The sequence below is a fragment of the Phoca vitulina genome, unplaced genomic scaffold, assembly GCF_004348235.1.
Source record: "Phoca vitulina isolate PV1807 unplaced genomic scaffold, GSC_HSeal_1.0 scaffold16, whole genome shotgun sequence".
NCBI classification, from domain to species: Eukaryota; Metazoa; Chordata; class Mammalia; order Carnivora; family Phocidae; genus Phoca; species Phoca vitulina.
This window is the reverse complement of record NW_022589719.1, coordinates 33,240,807-33,255,004: the sequence shown is the minus strand read 5'-3', so window position 1 is coordinate 33,255,004 and position 14,198 is coordinate 33,240,807. Positions and strand designations below refer to the sequence as shown.

At 63.8% G+C, this 14,198-nt stretch overlaps 3 protein-coding genes across 3 annotated transcripts; all 3 read left to right on the top strand.

Moving 5' to 3' along the window:
- The first annotated feature begins 223 nt into the window (after nt 1-223).
- Nucleotides 224-1,825, top strand: GPR152 (G protein-coupled receptor 152). Its single transcript, XM_032415040.1, has one exon. The coding sequence runs from the start codon at nt 266-268 to the stop codon at nt 1,823-1,825; it is 1,560 nt and encodes a 519-aa protein (XP_032270931.1). The 5' UTR covers nt 224-265.
- A 4,503-nt stretch (nt 1,826-6,328) lies between these two features.
- On the top strand, nt 6,329-11,553 carry CORO1B (coronin 1B). Its single transcript, XM_032414996.1, has 11 exons — nt 6,329-6,408; nt 7,186-7,388; nt 7,626-7,748; nt 7,828-7,957; nt 8,122-8,303; nt 8,392-8,511; nt 9,146-9,250; nt 9,332-9,477; nt 9,735-9,792; nt 10,651-10,929; nt 11,092-11,553. The coding sequence occupies exons 2-11, from the start codon at nt 7,188-7,190 to the stop codon at nt 11,215-11,217; spliced, it is 1,470 nt and encodes a 489-aa protein (XP_032270887.1). The 5' UTR covers nt 6,329-6,408; nt 7,186-7,187; the 3' UTR covers nt 11,218-11,553.
- Nucleotides 11,554-11,703: 150 nt separating this feature from the next.
- PTPRCAP (protein tyrosine phosphatase receptor type C associated protein) lies at nt 11,704-14,135 on the top strand. Its single transcript, XM_032414997.1, has 2 exons — nt 11,704-12,060; nt 13,315-14,135. Exons 1-2 carry the CDS (start codon nt 12,058-12,060, stop codon nt 13,933-13,935), a joined length of 624 nt encoding a protein of 207 aa, XP_032270888.1. The 5' UTR covers nt 11,704-12,057; the 3' UTR covers nt 13,936-14,135.
- Nucleotides 14,136-14,198: the final 63 nt, after the last annotated feature.

The following is a 14,198-nucleotide window of genomic DNA, read 5'->3' as shown; positions in this document are numbered from 1 at the left end:
TCCCCTGTAATATTTCATTTGAAGAAAACATTCACCAGCTTTTAAAATATGTTTGCAAGCCAAGTCTACTTGGGCACGCTGGGATTCCGTGTGGCAGAATGATTAGGTCTGAGGTTCAGGCCTGGTGCCTCTGTCCTACCTCTGACCTTGGGCAAGTCACCGATCCTCTGAACCTTCCCCTCCTCACCTGTAAAATGGATTGTATGAAGACTAGGTGCCGTCATCTACTTAAAGGCTCTGGCAGAGGCTAACTACCCCAAAGGTGATGACGATGGCTCAGAGAGGGACAGTGACGTACCTGGAGAGAACACAGCACCCTCTCTCTCATACTCAGTCCCTCATGATTTCATTGGTTCATCAGGCCCCCGCTCTGCGGCCGACAGCACACTGGGGACCTCAGACGGACACTGTGATGGAAGCTGACCTCGGGCCCCGCACAGAGCTGGACGATGAAGACTACTATCCCCAGGGCATCTGGGACACGGTCTTCCTGGTGGCCCTGCTGCTCCTGGGGCTGCCGGCCAACGGGCTCATGGCGTGGCTGGCTGGCTCGCAGGCTCGGCAGGGAGCGGGCACGCGGCTTGCCCTGCTCCTGCTCAGCCTGGCCCTCTCGGATTTTTTGTTCCTGGCGGCAGCGGCCTTCCAGATCCTGGAGATCCAGCGCGGAGGGCACTGGCCGCTGGGGACGGCGGCCTGCCGCTTCTACTACTTCCTGTGGGGCGTGTCCTACTCCTCCGGCCTCCTCCTGCTGGCGGCCCTCAGCCTGGACCGCTGCCTGCTGGCCCTGTGCCCACACTGGTACCCGGGGCACCGCCCGGCCCGCCTGCCCCTCTGGGTCTGCGCCGGGGTCTGGGTGCTGGCCACGCTCTTCAGTGTGCCCTGGCTGGTCTTCCCGGAGGCCGCCGTCTGGTGGTATGACCTGGTCATCTGCCTGGACTTCTGGGACAGCGAGGAGCTGCCGCTGCGGATGCTCGAGATCCTGGGGGGATTCCTGCCTTTCCTCCTGCTGCTCGTCTGCCACGTGCTCACCCAGGCTGCCGCCTGCAAGACCTGCTGCCGCCGCCAGCCGAGGCCCACGGCCAGCCGTGGCTTTGCTCGTGTGGCCAAGACCATTTTGTCGGCCTACGTGGTCTTGCGGCTGCCCTACCACCTGGCACAGCTGCTGTACCTGGCCTTCCTGTGGGACATCTACCCCGGCTACCTGCTCTGGGAAGCCCTGGTCTACTCCGACTACCTGGTCCTGCTCAACAGCTGCCTCAGTCCCTTCCTCTGCCTCCTGGCCAGTGCCGACCTCCGGGCCCTGCTGCGCACCGTGATCTCCTCCTTCGCGGCCGCTCTCTGCGAAGAATGGCCCGCCAGCTTCACACCTGCTGAGCCACAGACCCAAGGGGATTCTGGGGGTCAGACTTTGCCAGGGCCTATGGCAGGGGCCCAACCCCAGGTGACCTCCACGGCCCAGCCACAGGCGGACCCCACAGCACAGCCACAGTTGGATTCTGTGGCCCCCCCACAGGCGGACCCCACAGCACAGCCACAGTTGGATTCTGTGGCCCCCCCACATTCAGATTTTGTGGTCCAGCCTCAGCTGAACTCCTCAGCTCAGCCACAGGTGAACTATGAGGCCCAGCCACAAGTGAGCCCTAAGGCCCAGACCCCCCGACCCGCTGCCGGCTCAGCCCCCAGCCCCTGTGATGAAGTCTCTTCTGCTCCATCCACAGACCCCACCCCAGAAGCCCCTGAGAACGCAGCTGTGCCTGCTGTCTCTGAGGGAGAGAACCCCAGCAGTGTCCCCCCAGAGGAGGCCCCTGGAACAGGCCCCACGTGAGGTTCCAGGAAAGCCCAGGCCCATCAGGGCAGTGGAAGAGCTTGAAGGAGACAGACTAACCAGCCAGCTGGAGAGGAGGGGAACCGCGGAGGAAGTCATCATGGAAAACCCCACCCAGTCCCCTGGGCCCGGCAGGAGGACTTTGGAGAAGTGAAAATGAAGCACCAAAAAGTCCCCAGCAGTTTGTCATGAGCGTCTTGTCCTTACCCAGGTCCCACTCCGGTTTTCCACGCTTGCCCCCTACACCCAGTGGTCCAGCAGTCAGAGCTGACGCTCTCCTGCTGGGCTCTGCCCCTAGGCAGCCTGGACCCCACTGACAGTCTCCCCCTAGCCTCGGTCCTGCAGGAGAAAGCCAGCAGGGGTGACTTCCCAGGGCTTGAGCTGACCTCCCTTTGATCCTTCCCTCCGCCCTCTCCTCCCTCACCCTCTAACTCAGCACCTGGATGCCAATGGAGGAAGTCCCTGCAGAGAAGGCAGGCATTCAAGAGCCAGCAGGAACCTGGGGCCCTAGGAGCCCACACAGGCTGGCCTGGCCCCCTGCTCCCAGCAGGCCTCCATCAGCAAGGCAGTGGGAGCGGGAGAGGAGGCCAGAGCTACCGAGCCCGGATTCCACTCAGGCGCTGGTGACTCCGGAAAAGCCGCTTCACCCTCTGAGCTGCTGTTGCATCCGCCGTGGGGAGGGTTCAGTCAGAAAGCGTGTGAGGCACTCGGCTAGAGCCTGGCACACAGTAGGGCCTCAGTGAACAGAAGTTCTTCCCTCGCTCCCATCCAGAGATGTCCCTGCAGGGGCTGGAGTCAGACGGGAGGAGGCACCGCCTGGCCTCGGCCTCCGGGTGGGGGCCTGTGAGCTTTGGGGCAGATCAGCTGTGCCCACGACCAGTTTGGGGCCTGAGAGAGCACGGGGCTGACTCTGTGCCTTGGATGGCTCCAGAGGACGTCAGCGTCTGCTCCCTCCACTCAAGGGTTCAACTACTGTCCACCTGCCCCACCACCACCGCGCGGTCTAGAGAGTGCCCTGGTCCCGCCTCCAGCAGAGCCCCTTCTATGCACTCAGCCCCCGGGGCCGAGAGGGGATGATGTCCAAACAGAGAGTCTGGGGACCAGTGGCTCCAGAAAGGGTACAGGCCCCCAAGAGGTCACATAGCATCTCCGGGCAGAGCCCCGCTCTTCCCTCTCAAGCCGCAGACACTGCAAGAAAAAGTAGGAAGCGCTGAAGTTCTCATCCCCGCCCCCTTCCCTTTCACACCAGCGCTTCCTTCTGGCTGCCCCCCAACACCCAGCTTTCTGTCACCCCCGTGTTCCAAAACCATGAGCTCTTCGCCCTTTTAACGCCCCTCAACCCCCCACCCCCGGCTCTTTGCCTCTGCCAGTAGCCGAGCGCTGCCCTGACCAGCAGGTGTAGATGAAAGACCTTTCTGTGCGGCCCTTCTAGGGCTGCTTCTGTCTGAAAAAGGCAGCGGGCAGGGCCTGCGGTCTGGAGAGGTGTAGGGTGCAGGTCTGGAGAGGTGCAGGGTGCAGGTCTGGAGAGGTGCAGGGTGCAGGTCCTGGGCTCTGGTTGCTAGCTCCCTCTTCACCTCGGCGTTCTCCTCTGTAGAATGGGGTGGTAGAGTTCCCCTTGCAAAGGCTGCTGCTGTCATGAACGGGGCCCTGGGGATGGAAACACGCTGAACGGTGACAATGTGGGGGGTGGGGGGCAGAATTCTAGCATTTCCTGCTGATGGGACTGTGGATGCTGAGGCTGCCGGAGAGAGATTTCTGAATGGGCACAAATTTGTTGAATTCATTCATTTATTGAGCACTTGCTAGGTAATCTTCCAGCCAACCCTCCATTGTGGGGACACATGAGTGGGGTGAGGGGCATAGCCTCGGGTGCCCCTTGGGGGTTTTTTGAATGCCAGTTCCACCACTCACCAGCTGTGTGATCTTCAGCAAGGCTCTTGGCTTCTTTGGGACTCCGTTTCCTCATCTGTAAAATGGGGATCATATCAATGGTCCCCACTTCCTAGGAGTGTTCATATCTATGAAGTACTTGGATCCTTTGTCTGGCACAGAGTAAGTGCTGAATAATTATTAACCATTAATTTAATTATGCCAGTGGGCATCCCCAAACCTCACCCAGGCCTGGGACCAACACTCACCCAGGGGCCAGAGCCCACGTGGCAGCATCCTGCCCACTAGGCATTGTCCCCTCCACCATACTGCCTCCCGTTCTGCAAGAAATGCTTTCCCACTGCCTCACCCCTTTGGGTGCACACTCCCTGGAGGCAGGGTCTGGACTGGTGTCCCCCTTGGGGCATTCTGCAGCGCTCCTCCCTCTTCTCCCAGAGAGGGGTCCCAAAGCTTTTTCAACAGGACAGGCAGATCAGACAGTAAAACCGAAGTGCCCACCACCTGCCTTCAACTCTGGTCCCCATTCCAAACCCAGCCTTTGGGAGAGTGGGCTAGCCGCACCTCCAAGGTCCCTGAGGGGAAATCTCACCTAGAACAGTGAATTGTTATCCAGGAGAAAGAGCAGTGCTAGGAAGGGTTTTGTGGGATAAAGAGGAGTTCTACTGGTGACCCCAGAAGAGGGTTTTGTGTTAGAGGAAGCATGCGCACCCAAGGCCAGAGAGGTTGAAGGGAGGGCTCATCCCTGACATTCCACAGTCCATCTACCTCACCCCTAACACCCCAGGGGGCGGGGGCTCCTGTTGCCCTCTAGGAGACTCACCCCTTCTCCAGCTGAGAGGTACGTTTATTCTGAGTTGTGAATATGAACATTTTCAATTCTACATTCAGGACTGTTGTTCATTCATTCATTCAGGTACGGGACTTGACCCCACGCTGTGTGCTAAGTCTCATTCTAAGTGCTGGGGATACCGTGGGAAACAGGACAAAGTGCCACCCACAGTTTGCTAACATTCTAGTGGAGTGGGGCAGACAAAATGCAAATACACAACTAATTACATAATAGAACATCAGATACGGATTAAGAAGGATACAGGAGGAACAAGTAAGGGCGAGAGAGTGACCAGTGAAGGGTTGGTCTGAGACCTGGAGAAAGTGAGGGATGGGGCCTTTTCACAAGCTGGGGGGAGAGTTTCCAGATGGAAAGAACAGGATGTACCCAGGCCCTGGGGTGGGAAAGAAGGTAGTTTGTTTCAGGGACAGGAGGATCCATGTCACGGGGCCACGTGCAGGGAGAGGACAGAGGAAGGTAACATATGGGGGGGACAGGGCACAAGGACTATGGGGATTATTTCAAGCGTGACAATGAGGAGCCGAGGGCAGGGTTTGGGGTACGGGGTCTGGTTTGGGCTTTAGACAAGCCCTGGCTGTTGCCTGGAGGGCACAATGGAGAGAGAGGCTTAGTGACAGCATTCCCTCTTCCAAAGCACCCTCATTCCTCTCCTTTTTTGGAAGGGCCGGCCTGTCCCAGGGTGTGTGGAACAGAGGAAAAAGCAAGGACTTTGGAGCCAAACAGATGGGGGCTAAATCTTGGTGGGATGACCTGGGGCAGACACCCTTCCCCTCTGAGCTGTTTCCTCATCAGGGAGTGGGAAGCGGGGTGAATAGGGTATAAGCCCCAGCCAGCGTGAGACACACAGTGGGGCCTCCTGCTGCCCCAGATAAGACTCCTGGCTTTGCTCTTCTCTCCTCTTCCCCCCACCTCTCTTTTTCTGGGAAAGAGACCCTGACCATCACCTCAAGGAAGATGAGGGAGGTGGCCAGTGCCCCAGGGACACCAGCCCCAGGCAGAAGGGACAGATTCTGCCTGTCAGACCTACAGGGACACCCAAGTCCCCCCAGGGTGGGACACGGACAGGGATGGGGTAAATCTCAGGAGGCCAGTCTGGGCTCCTGTCCCAGGAGCTAGCTAGGAGGGAGACATCTGCGGACAGACCACTAGGCTGGGATCTGGCAGGGGGCATGTCCCCATTTCTATTTTTAATAAGGAGGCCCAGCAGGCCCCAGGGGTGTTCATCGGAAACAGTGAGTTGGCTGGGCCTTCCACGCGCCCCTTCAAACACCGCTGTTGTATTTACATTGTTCATCACGAGCGTGTACTTTTTTAACCTTTAAAAAGAGGCACGTGAATATATCGACTGTCAGCCTGGATACTGTATTTTGGAGTCAGGGGTGGACTGGGGCACCCGGAAGTATGCACTGGGATGGGGGCTTGGCACCGCGCCCTCCACCCATCCTGGTACTCTCGAGGGCACCGCCAGAGGAGCAGGACCGGGAAGGGGTCGCGGTCGGCGGGCGGGCTGCACCCCGCACCTACAGCCCCTCCGGCCCGACCCCCACCCCTATCCCTGCCCCTTCGCCCCGGAGGGACCCGGGCGCCTGAGGGGCGGGGCTCGCCCAGGCACCGCCCCTGCGCTCCTCTAGCCCCGGCGCTCGGGGCCTCCGGGGCTCCGCTCGCAGTCTCCCGCCCCGCCCCTCCGCGCGTGACCTCGGCCCCGCCCCCGCGAGCCCCCGCCCCGCCCCCCCCCGCCCCCTGCCCCCGGCTCCTCTGTCACTTCCTGATTCCCGCTTCCTGCTTCCCAGAGGCCGGGATCCGGAGCCGCCCGAGGCCGGTGCCGCAGCCCCCGGCGTCCCCGGTGAGCGCGGCTGGCCGGAGCTGGGGGCGCGGGCGGGGGACCGGGCGGGGCTGCGGGGCGGAGCCGCGGGAGGCTGGGGTGGGGGGTCGCGAGTCCGAGGAGCCTTTACCCCCTGTGGCACTCCACCCTCAGTCCCAACTCCCTGTGGCCGCCCAGCCTCTCCGCCCCCCCCCCCCCACGGTTCACCTTGGACCCCGCTCCGAGGGCGCCCTGGGATGATCTGCGGCCGGGAGCGGCATCCAGACCCCTGCCCCCCAGTCCTGCCAGGCCCCCTGGACCGGCCTGGGGCTCCCTGCAGCTCCCTGCACATTCCTGCAGGCGCTGCACATTCCCCGGGGCTCAGAACTGGGGCCTGGCGCGGCTCCACACTGGAGACCTTTCCCCATCACCCAACTTCCAAATCCTGGGCAGGAAGGAGCCTGCTTGGAACTGACTGGGACCTACAGAGGAGCTAAGCTTGCCCAGGCTTCGGCACCTCCCACCTCCCCCACACATACCAGAGCCAGGGAGGGGCCTGGGTAGGGTCCTGCAAAGCCCCTCGGGACTCAGCAGTGTGGGCCTTGGGTCAGTGCACTCCCCCCCTCCACCTCAGATGCCCCCTTGGTGGGTGGCAGCCAGGGGCTGCACCTGTGACCCCGTTCTGTAACTGGGGAAGCTGAAAGCCAAGAGGGTCACCATGACCGGGTTGCAGACTCCCCGCCTCCCTTCCTGCAGCCCTGGGAGGGTTGGGGGTTGTTGGGATGGGTGAGGGCTGATCGAAGTCTCTCCACCCTACAGACATGTCCTTCCGCAAGGTGGTTCGGCAGAGCAAATTCCGGCACGTGTTTGGACAGCCGGTCAAGAACGACCAGTGCTATGAAGATATTCGAGTGTCCCGTGTCACCTGGGACAGCACCTTCTGCGCCGTCAATCCCAAGTTCCTGGCTGTGATCGTGGAGGCCAGCGGCGGGGGTGCCTTCCTGGTGCTCCCCTTAAGCAAGGTGGGCCCCATCAGGGCTGGGGGAAGGACTGGCGACCCGGCCACACCTACCAGGCCTCTCTGCTCACCTCACTTTCCGTATCTTGCCCACGCCCACACTGCTGGGCAGGTGTCATAACCCAGATTTATTGCCTAAAAGAGGTTAGCCCAGATGGAGGTTTTTTTATTGCCAGCGAGTCAGGGTCAGAGGCAACAGGCGCTTCCCGCTCACCCTTGACCGCCCCTCTCATGCCCGCAGACGGGCCGCATCGACAAGGCCTACCCGACGGTGTGCGGACACACGGGACCCGTCCTGGACATCGATTGGTGTCCCCACAACGACGAGGTCATCGCCAGCGGCTCGGAGGACTGTACAGTCATGGTGAGGCTTGGGGCCGCGGCCGTGCCCGGGTCGCAGGTGTGGCTCCAGGCCTCAGCTGGCATCTCCACCCCTCCCGCAGGTGTGGCAGATCCCAGAGAACGGGCTCACGTCCCCGCTGACAGAGCCGGTGGCGGTGCTGGAGGGACACACCAAGAGGGTGGGCATTGTCACTTGGCACCCGACCGCCCGCAACGTGCTGCTCAGTGCAGGTCCGCACCGCCCCCCCCCCGCCCCCCAGCCCCCCTCCGTGCACAGCCCTGGAACCCACACCCTCTCCCAGGCCCATCTGACAGGTGGTAAGGCCGAGGCCCACAGAGGTCAAGGGCCCAGGTGTGGCCCCCGGAGGGTGGGCTGATGGCCCCCTGCCCGGCAGGCTGTGACAACGTGGTGCTCATCTGGAACGTGGGCACGGCGGAGGAGTTGTACCGCTTGGACAGCCTGCACCCCGACCTCATCTACAACGTCAGCTGGAACCGCAACGGCAGCCTCTTCTGCTCTGCGTGCAAGGACAAGAGTGTGCGCGTCATCGACCCCCGCCGGGGCACCCTGGTGGTGGTACGTGGCCCGGCGGGCCTAGGATGGTAGTGGGCAGGCCGGGGGGGCTCTGTCGGGTGCCGCACTGACCACGCTGTCCCCCGGACAGGAGAGGGAGAAGGCTCACGAAGGGGCCCGTCCCATGCGGGCCATCTTCCTGGCGGATGGCAAGGTGTTCACCACGGGCTTCAGCCGCATGAGCGAGCGGCAGCTGGCGCTGTGGGACCCGGTGAGTGGCCATGGCCAGCTGACGGGACAGGCTTGATTGAGCCTTGGACCCCCCCCTGGGCAGGGAGGGCGGGAGTCACCCCAGAGAGGCCTGTGGGCCGCAGGTTCTCAGCCTGGCAGCTGAGGCTCTCGGGACCTGGAACCCTTGCCCCTCGCTCTCCAGCCTCCCCTGCTGCCTCCAGCTTCCTCCAGGCCTTAGCCCACGTTGTTCTCCCAACTGAAAGGCCCTTCCCTCCTTTGCTTGCCTGTTCCAATCTGGCCGTCCTTCGGGGCCCAGTGCCGAGGCCCTCTCCCCCAGGAGGCCTCCCAGCCCTTCTCCTGAAGTGTTCTGTCCCACAGCCCTGTGGCTTCTGTATAGTGACCTCCGTGGATCCCTCTGAGACGGGGGGTAGTGCTGCCCGGCACCCTCCGCTCCCACGTGGTAGGGACTAAAGGCCTGGAGTAGGCCAGGGAAGAGGGATCCTGGGAGTGGAGGGGATCCAGGAGGGGGGAGGGAACCCATCTGGCGTTGGTGGGGACAGGGCCCACCAGCATGGGAGCTGCCTGGGGCCAGTTCTGATGGGCTGGGACGGTGAGGAGAGGGAAGGAAAGTCCTGGCCTGGCCTGGCCTCACTGCCCACCACCCCATGTGCCAGGAAAACCTTGAGGAACCCATGGCCCTGCAGGAACTGGACTCGAGCAATGGGGCGCTGCTGCCCTTCTACGACCCTGACACCAGCGTGGTCTACGTCTGCGGCAAGGTGGGGCCGGGCAGGGTGGATGGGGGCAGGGAAGAAGGCTGCGTGCCTGAGTGCTGACCCCTGCCGCCTCCCACTCCACAGGGTGATTCCAGCATCCGGTACTTTGAGATCACAGATGAGCCCCCCTATATCCACTTCCTGAACACATTCACCAGCAAGGAACCCCAGAGGGGCATGGGCAGCATGCCGAAGAGGGGCTTGGAGGTCAGCAAGTGTGAGATCGCCCGGTAAGAAGGGCCCCCCCGGGTGGCTGGCTGCAGAGGGATGAGTTGGCCCCAGCGGCAGAGGCCCGGCCATGGCCGGGCAGGGTGAGAGGTCAGACCTTCGGAGGCTGCTGAGGAGCGGGAACCAGCCCACAGCAGGGCCAGGGTCAAGGTCCGGCCGTGGAGGGGCTGGGGTGAGGCCTGGAAGTGGAGAGTGCAGGGAGCCAGGAGAGCCTGTGAGGGGGAGGTTCCACCCACGGTCCCTGCCTCCCCTTTCCCAGGTTCTACAAACTGCACGAGCGCAAGTGTGAGCCCATCGTCATGACTGTGCCAAGAAAGGTGAGGCCACCTGGTCCCCTGCCCACCCACTCCCTTCCTCAGCGGACAGGCCCTGCGGGGGTGAGCGGGCTAAGGCCTGTGAACGGGACGTGGTTGAGTGTGGATGTGGTCAGTGGGCTGGACAGACACCAGCATGGGTTTGGCCTGCCGCCACGCGTTGGACTGTGCCAGGCGGGGGATAAGACGGGGTGAGACAGGGTGAGCTGAGGGCCTGCTCTGGAAGAGCCACAGGAGACAGATGTCAGGCCACCGTGCAGGGCTCCCTGTGGCAGGCAAGGCAGGACCCAACAGCATGGCTAGGGTGGGGCCCGCCAACGGTGGGTCAAGGCCAGGCAAAGGGCACGGAGGTAAGAACAGAGAGAGGGACGGGAGTCTGGCTGTGGTGGAAACCCCCACAAAGAGGGGATCAGTCCACGTGTGGCCTGGCCTCAGATGCCCAGCCAAGAACCTTGGACGAGCTTCGTTCTTCTCCAGCCAGCATTCACCGAGTGAACCATTCGGCGTGCCAGGCACATCCCGGGGAGGAGAGCCGTGAATGAGGCTGGCGGGGTTCACAGTCCGTGGGACACAGACAGGGCTCCCAGAATCCCATGAAGCCACGTGGCTGACCCCTGCTTGGAAGTGTTAGGAAGGCTTCTGAGAAGAGTTGTTGGCCATATCCCGAAAGGAAGTGAAACGAGAGATTTGTGCTTTAGGGAGGCCATTTGGGGCCAGGCCGTTGGAGGATGGGGTGACAGGGTTCAGGCCTGGAGGCCAAGAGAAATCAATGAGGAGGTGGCTACCCAGGGTCCAGACAAGAGAAGAGGACCCTGCCACTGGACCCCCAGCTGATCCGGCCCTCCCCCACCCCCTGCCCAGTCGGACCTCTTCCAGGACGATCTGTACCCTGACACAGCCGGGCCTGAGGCGGCCCTAGAGGCAGAGGAGTGGGTGAGCGGGCAGGATGCCAGCCCCATCCTCATCTCCCTGCGGGAGGCCTACGTGCCCAGCAAGCAGCGGGACCTGAAGGTCAGCAGGCGCAACGTACTATCCGATAGCCGGCCTGCTGCAGCCCCAAGCTCGGCCCGCCCCGGGGCCTCCATCTCTGCTGCGTCCATCCACACGACCGTCCCCAGCGGCAGCCTCGCCGGAGCCGCGGTACATGCCCCCCCCCCCAGCTCCCCCCAGGCGGCACCCCGGTCTGCTGTGCGTGCACCTGAACCCTTCCCGGCCAGGCTGTTACGCTCAGGCCCTGGCCTGGTAGGTTGGGGGAGGGCTGCAGCTCCGCGCCCCCTGACTCCCGCCCCCACGCCCCTGCAGGAGGCCGGGAAGCTGGAGGAGGTGATGCAGGAGCTGCGGGCGCTGAGGGCGCTGGTCAAGGAGCAGGGGGAGCGCATTGGTCGCCTGGAGGAGCAGCTCGGCCGCATGGAGAATGGGGACGCGTAGGACCACAGGCCCAGGGGATCCCACTCCCCCTCACTTCCTCCTCCTCCGAGCTCCCTCCTCACCCAGCCTCTGCTGGCAAGTCACACCACTAGCTGGCTGTCTCCTGCCCCCTGCCCAGGGCCTCTGGGGCAGGTTCAGGGGCAGTCCACCCCAACCCATCCTGTGGGCCCCGGGCTGGAGCCCCCGCCTGGCTGTCATTGTTACTGTGGAGGATTTTTGTATCAAGGCAAACTTATACTCTGAGGGACCATCTCCCCCCAGCTCCCTGCTCCCTCCCGGAGGAAGTGGGAGGGACAAGCTCTATATTTTCATTCCAAATAAAATTCTCTTTCTAAAAGCCAGGTTTGCCCTCTGCAAAAGGTGGGGCTGGGAAAGGAAGTCTGGAATGCTGGGGGCAGATGAGGCCGGCCCACAGGGATCACAGATGGGGGGAAGGTCTGGGGGCCATGAGCATCCCCCCCGCCCCCGCCGCCAAGTCATCGCTTCCCTGAATTCTGCCAGCTAGAGAAACTGAGGCCACAGAGCTGTGGATGCCCAGGACTGCGTCCTGCTTTGAGCTGGTGCCTGGGTCCTCCTTTTGGAGGCCTGGCCACAGGCTCCACAGCCCCGGCCTCACCCGGCGAGAGGTCTGTGAGGCCCCCTAGTGTAAGGGTTAGGGTGGTCCCGAGAGGCCCGCGGCCCCCAGCAGGGGCCTATGGCAGGGAGGGCCGGGTGGGGTACGTGGGCAGGAAGCGGAAGCGCCCAGTAACCCCTAGCTGCGGCTGAGCGCGCCAGAGCTCACTTCCACTCAACACAGCCAGAGCTGGTGGCGGGCGCCCAAGCACCGAGGCCGGCGGACTGATGGTGAGCACGGGAGCCCACTGGGTCCTGCGGTGGGGGCCGCAGGAGGTCAGAGCCGGAATGTCTGGGCCCTGGGCACTGAGGGAGGACCCCTGCATTGGAGCCCAGGAGCAGAAGCAGCTGGCCGAGGGCAGAGAAGGGAGACCCAGGGCAAGCATGGGGCAGAAGCTGGGGCTTTCTCTTACTTCGCCTCAGAGGTGGGCCTCCCCGGGACTCAGAGTGTACCCCCCAGCACCCCTCTCCAGGCCCGGCCCCCCTTCAGGAACCTCTGACAGACCCTCTCACCTGTTCTGCTGGTGAGCTGGGACCTGGGCACAGAACCTACCTGCATCCCTGGAGCCTGGGCAAACAGAGCCCAGGGTGAAGGGGAGGCTTGCTTGAATCTCGGCACCCCTCCCCCCACCAACACCTCCCACCTGCCTTGTTCCAACCGCAGGCTTCCTCTGGTAGCGACACCCGCCTCCCCCAGCCCCCGAGCCCTACAAGCCTGAGGCCCCCGGGGACGGGAGCTGAACGGAAATGCTGCAGCTGGGGCAGTCCTGTGGGTGGAAGAGGAAGAGGGGTGTCAGGGACGCCCCCTCCATCCTGAGACCTGATCAAGTGGAGGGTAAACAGTTGTCTCAGAGTTGGCCCCTCCATTCCCACGCCTTAGGAAGAGCCAACCCCAACAGCAGCCTCGCAGATTCCTTCCCTCTCTCCACATCCCATCCCCACCCCCAACCCGTCAGTCTTGACACGTCCGACCAGTGTTTACTGGGCACCTACTGTGTGTGCCAGAAATGAGTGCTTGAGCCAGGAAGACCCCTGTCTCCTTGCTGCTTGCTCCGGTGGGGCAGATAAGGCAGGCTGCATGAGGAGTACGAGGGAGAGCAAAGGAGAGCCCGGCCGGGCCGGCCACAGAGCTGAGAGGCAGGGCAGTTCTCCAGGTCAGGCTGGGCCTCCCGGAGAGCCTCTCGGGGACGGTTTGGGCCGAGGTGAGCCGGCGGCCGTGCGGCTCTCGGGGGATGGAGCATCCTGGGGGTAGAGGGAACAGCCAGCACGCAGGCCCGTGGCAGGCGCAGGCTCATGCAGGGCGCAGCCGGGGTGGCAGGGGGGGCGGGGGCGGGGTCAGAGGCTCCAGGGCCACATCTCGAAGGGCCAGGGCCTTGCGGACCCCGTAGGACGTGGGCTTTCCCGCTTGATTGTCCCCATTTTGCCCAAGAGGCAACCGGGGAGCCGGTCACCCGGCCTGACCGCCCCCTGCCCGTCTCCCCGCAGGACCTGCCCTGTGCCCTAGGGCTCGGGACACTGCTGGGCCTGCCAGGGGTCCTGGGCTCGGGCAGCGGCGCCAAGGACAGCGGGAGCTCCGGCACCGTGACCGTGGCCGTGCTGCTGCTAGTGCTGCTGCTGCTGGTCGCCGGCCTGGCGCTGGCCTGGCGCCGCCTCAGCCGGGACTCGGGGGGCTACTACCACCCAGCCCGCCTGGGCGCCGCGCTGTGGGGCCACACCCGCCGCCTCCTCTGGGCCAGCCCCCCGGGCCGCTGGCTCCGGGCCCGGGCCGAGCCGGAGTGGCGCGACGGGGCCCTGGAGCGGCAGCAGGACGAGCAGGACGCGGAGGAGGACTACCAGGTGGCGGGCGGCCCGGCGGAGACACAGTCCCAGCAAGAGGAGCAGCGAGGCGGACAGGGGCCCGGCCCCCAGCAGCCCCCGGAGCCTGCTGAGGACACGCGTGACAGTAACAGCGAAGGGGGCCTGGGCCTCAGCTGCCAGGGGCCGGCGGGCTCGGGGGGCAGCGCCGAGGCCCTGCTGAGCGACCTGCACGCCTTTGCTGGCAGCGCGGCCTGGGACGACAGCACCGAAGCCGCTGGGGGCCGGGGCCTCCACGTCACCGCACTGTAAGAGCCAGAGTGGCGTCCCGTCCCTGTCACTGCGCCTGTGCGTCCCGAGCTGCCCTGGACCCAGCGTCACCCACACCGGCACCCCCCCCACGTAAGAGTCTCAGACGATCGCTCCCCCACCGGTTCTGTCCCCAAAGCTGTGCATCCCTGTCCCCACCAGGAAGGCCGCCCACCCCAGGGGCACTGGGGTCATCTGAAATAAAACCCCTCCAGCCCTGTGGCTCTGTGGTCCTGTAGCGACCCTTCCCATCTCGGAGCAGGGGC

What these genes read in the sequence shown, in the direction of transcription:
- GPR152 (XM_032415040.1), top strand. Translation starts at nt 266, where the DNA reads ATGACGATGGCTCAGAGAGGGACAGTGACGTACCTGGAGAGAACACAG.
- CORO1B (XM_032414996.1), top strand. Translation starts at nt 7,188, where the DNA reads ATGTCCTTCCGCAAGGTGGTTCGGCAGAGCAAATTCCGGCACGTGTTT. An exon ending in GCCGGGGCACCCTGGTGGTG is followed by an intron (nt 8,304 to 8,391) that starts GTACGTGGCCCG and finishes TCCCCCGGACAG; the next exon opens with GAGAGGGAGAAGGCTCACGA. An exon ending in AGCAAGTGTGAGATCGCCCG is followed by an intron (nt 9,478 to 9,734) that starts GTAAGAAGGGCC and finishes CCCCTTTCCCAG; the next exon opens with GTTCTACAAACTGCACGAGC.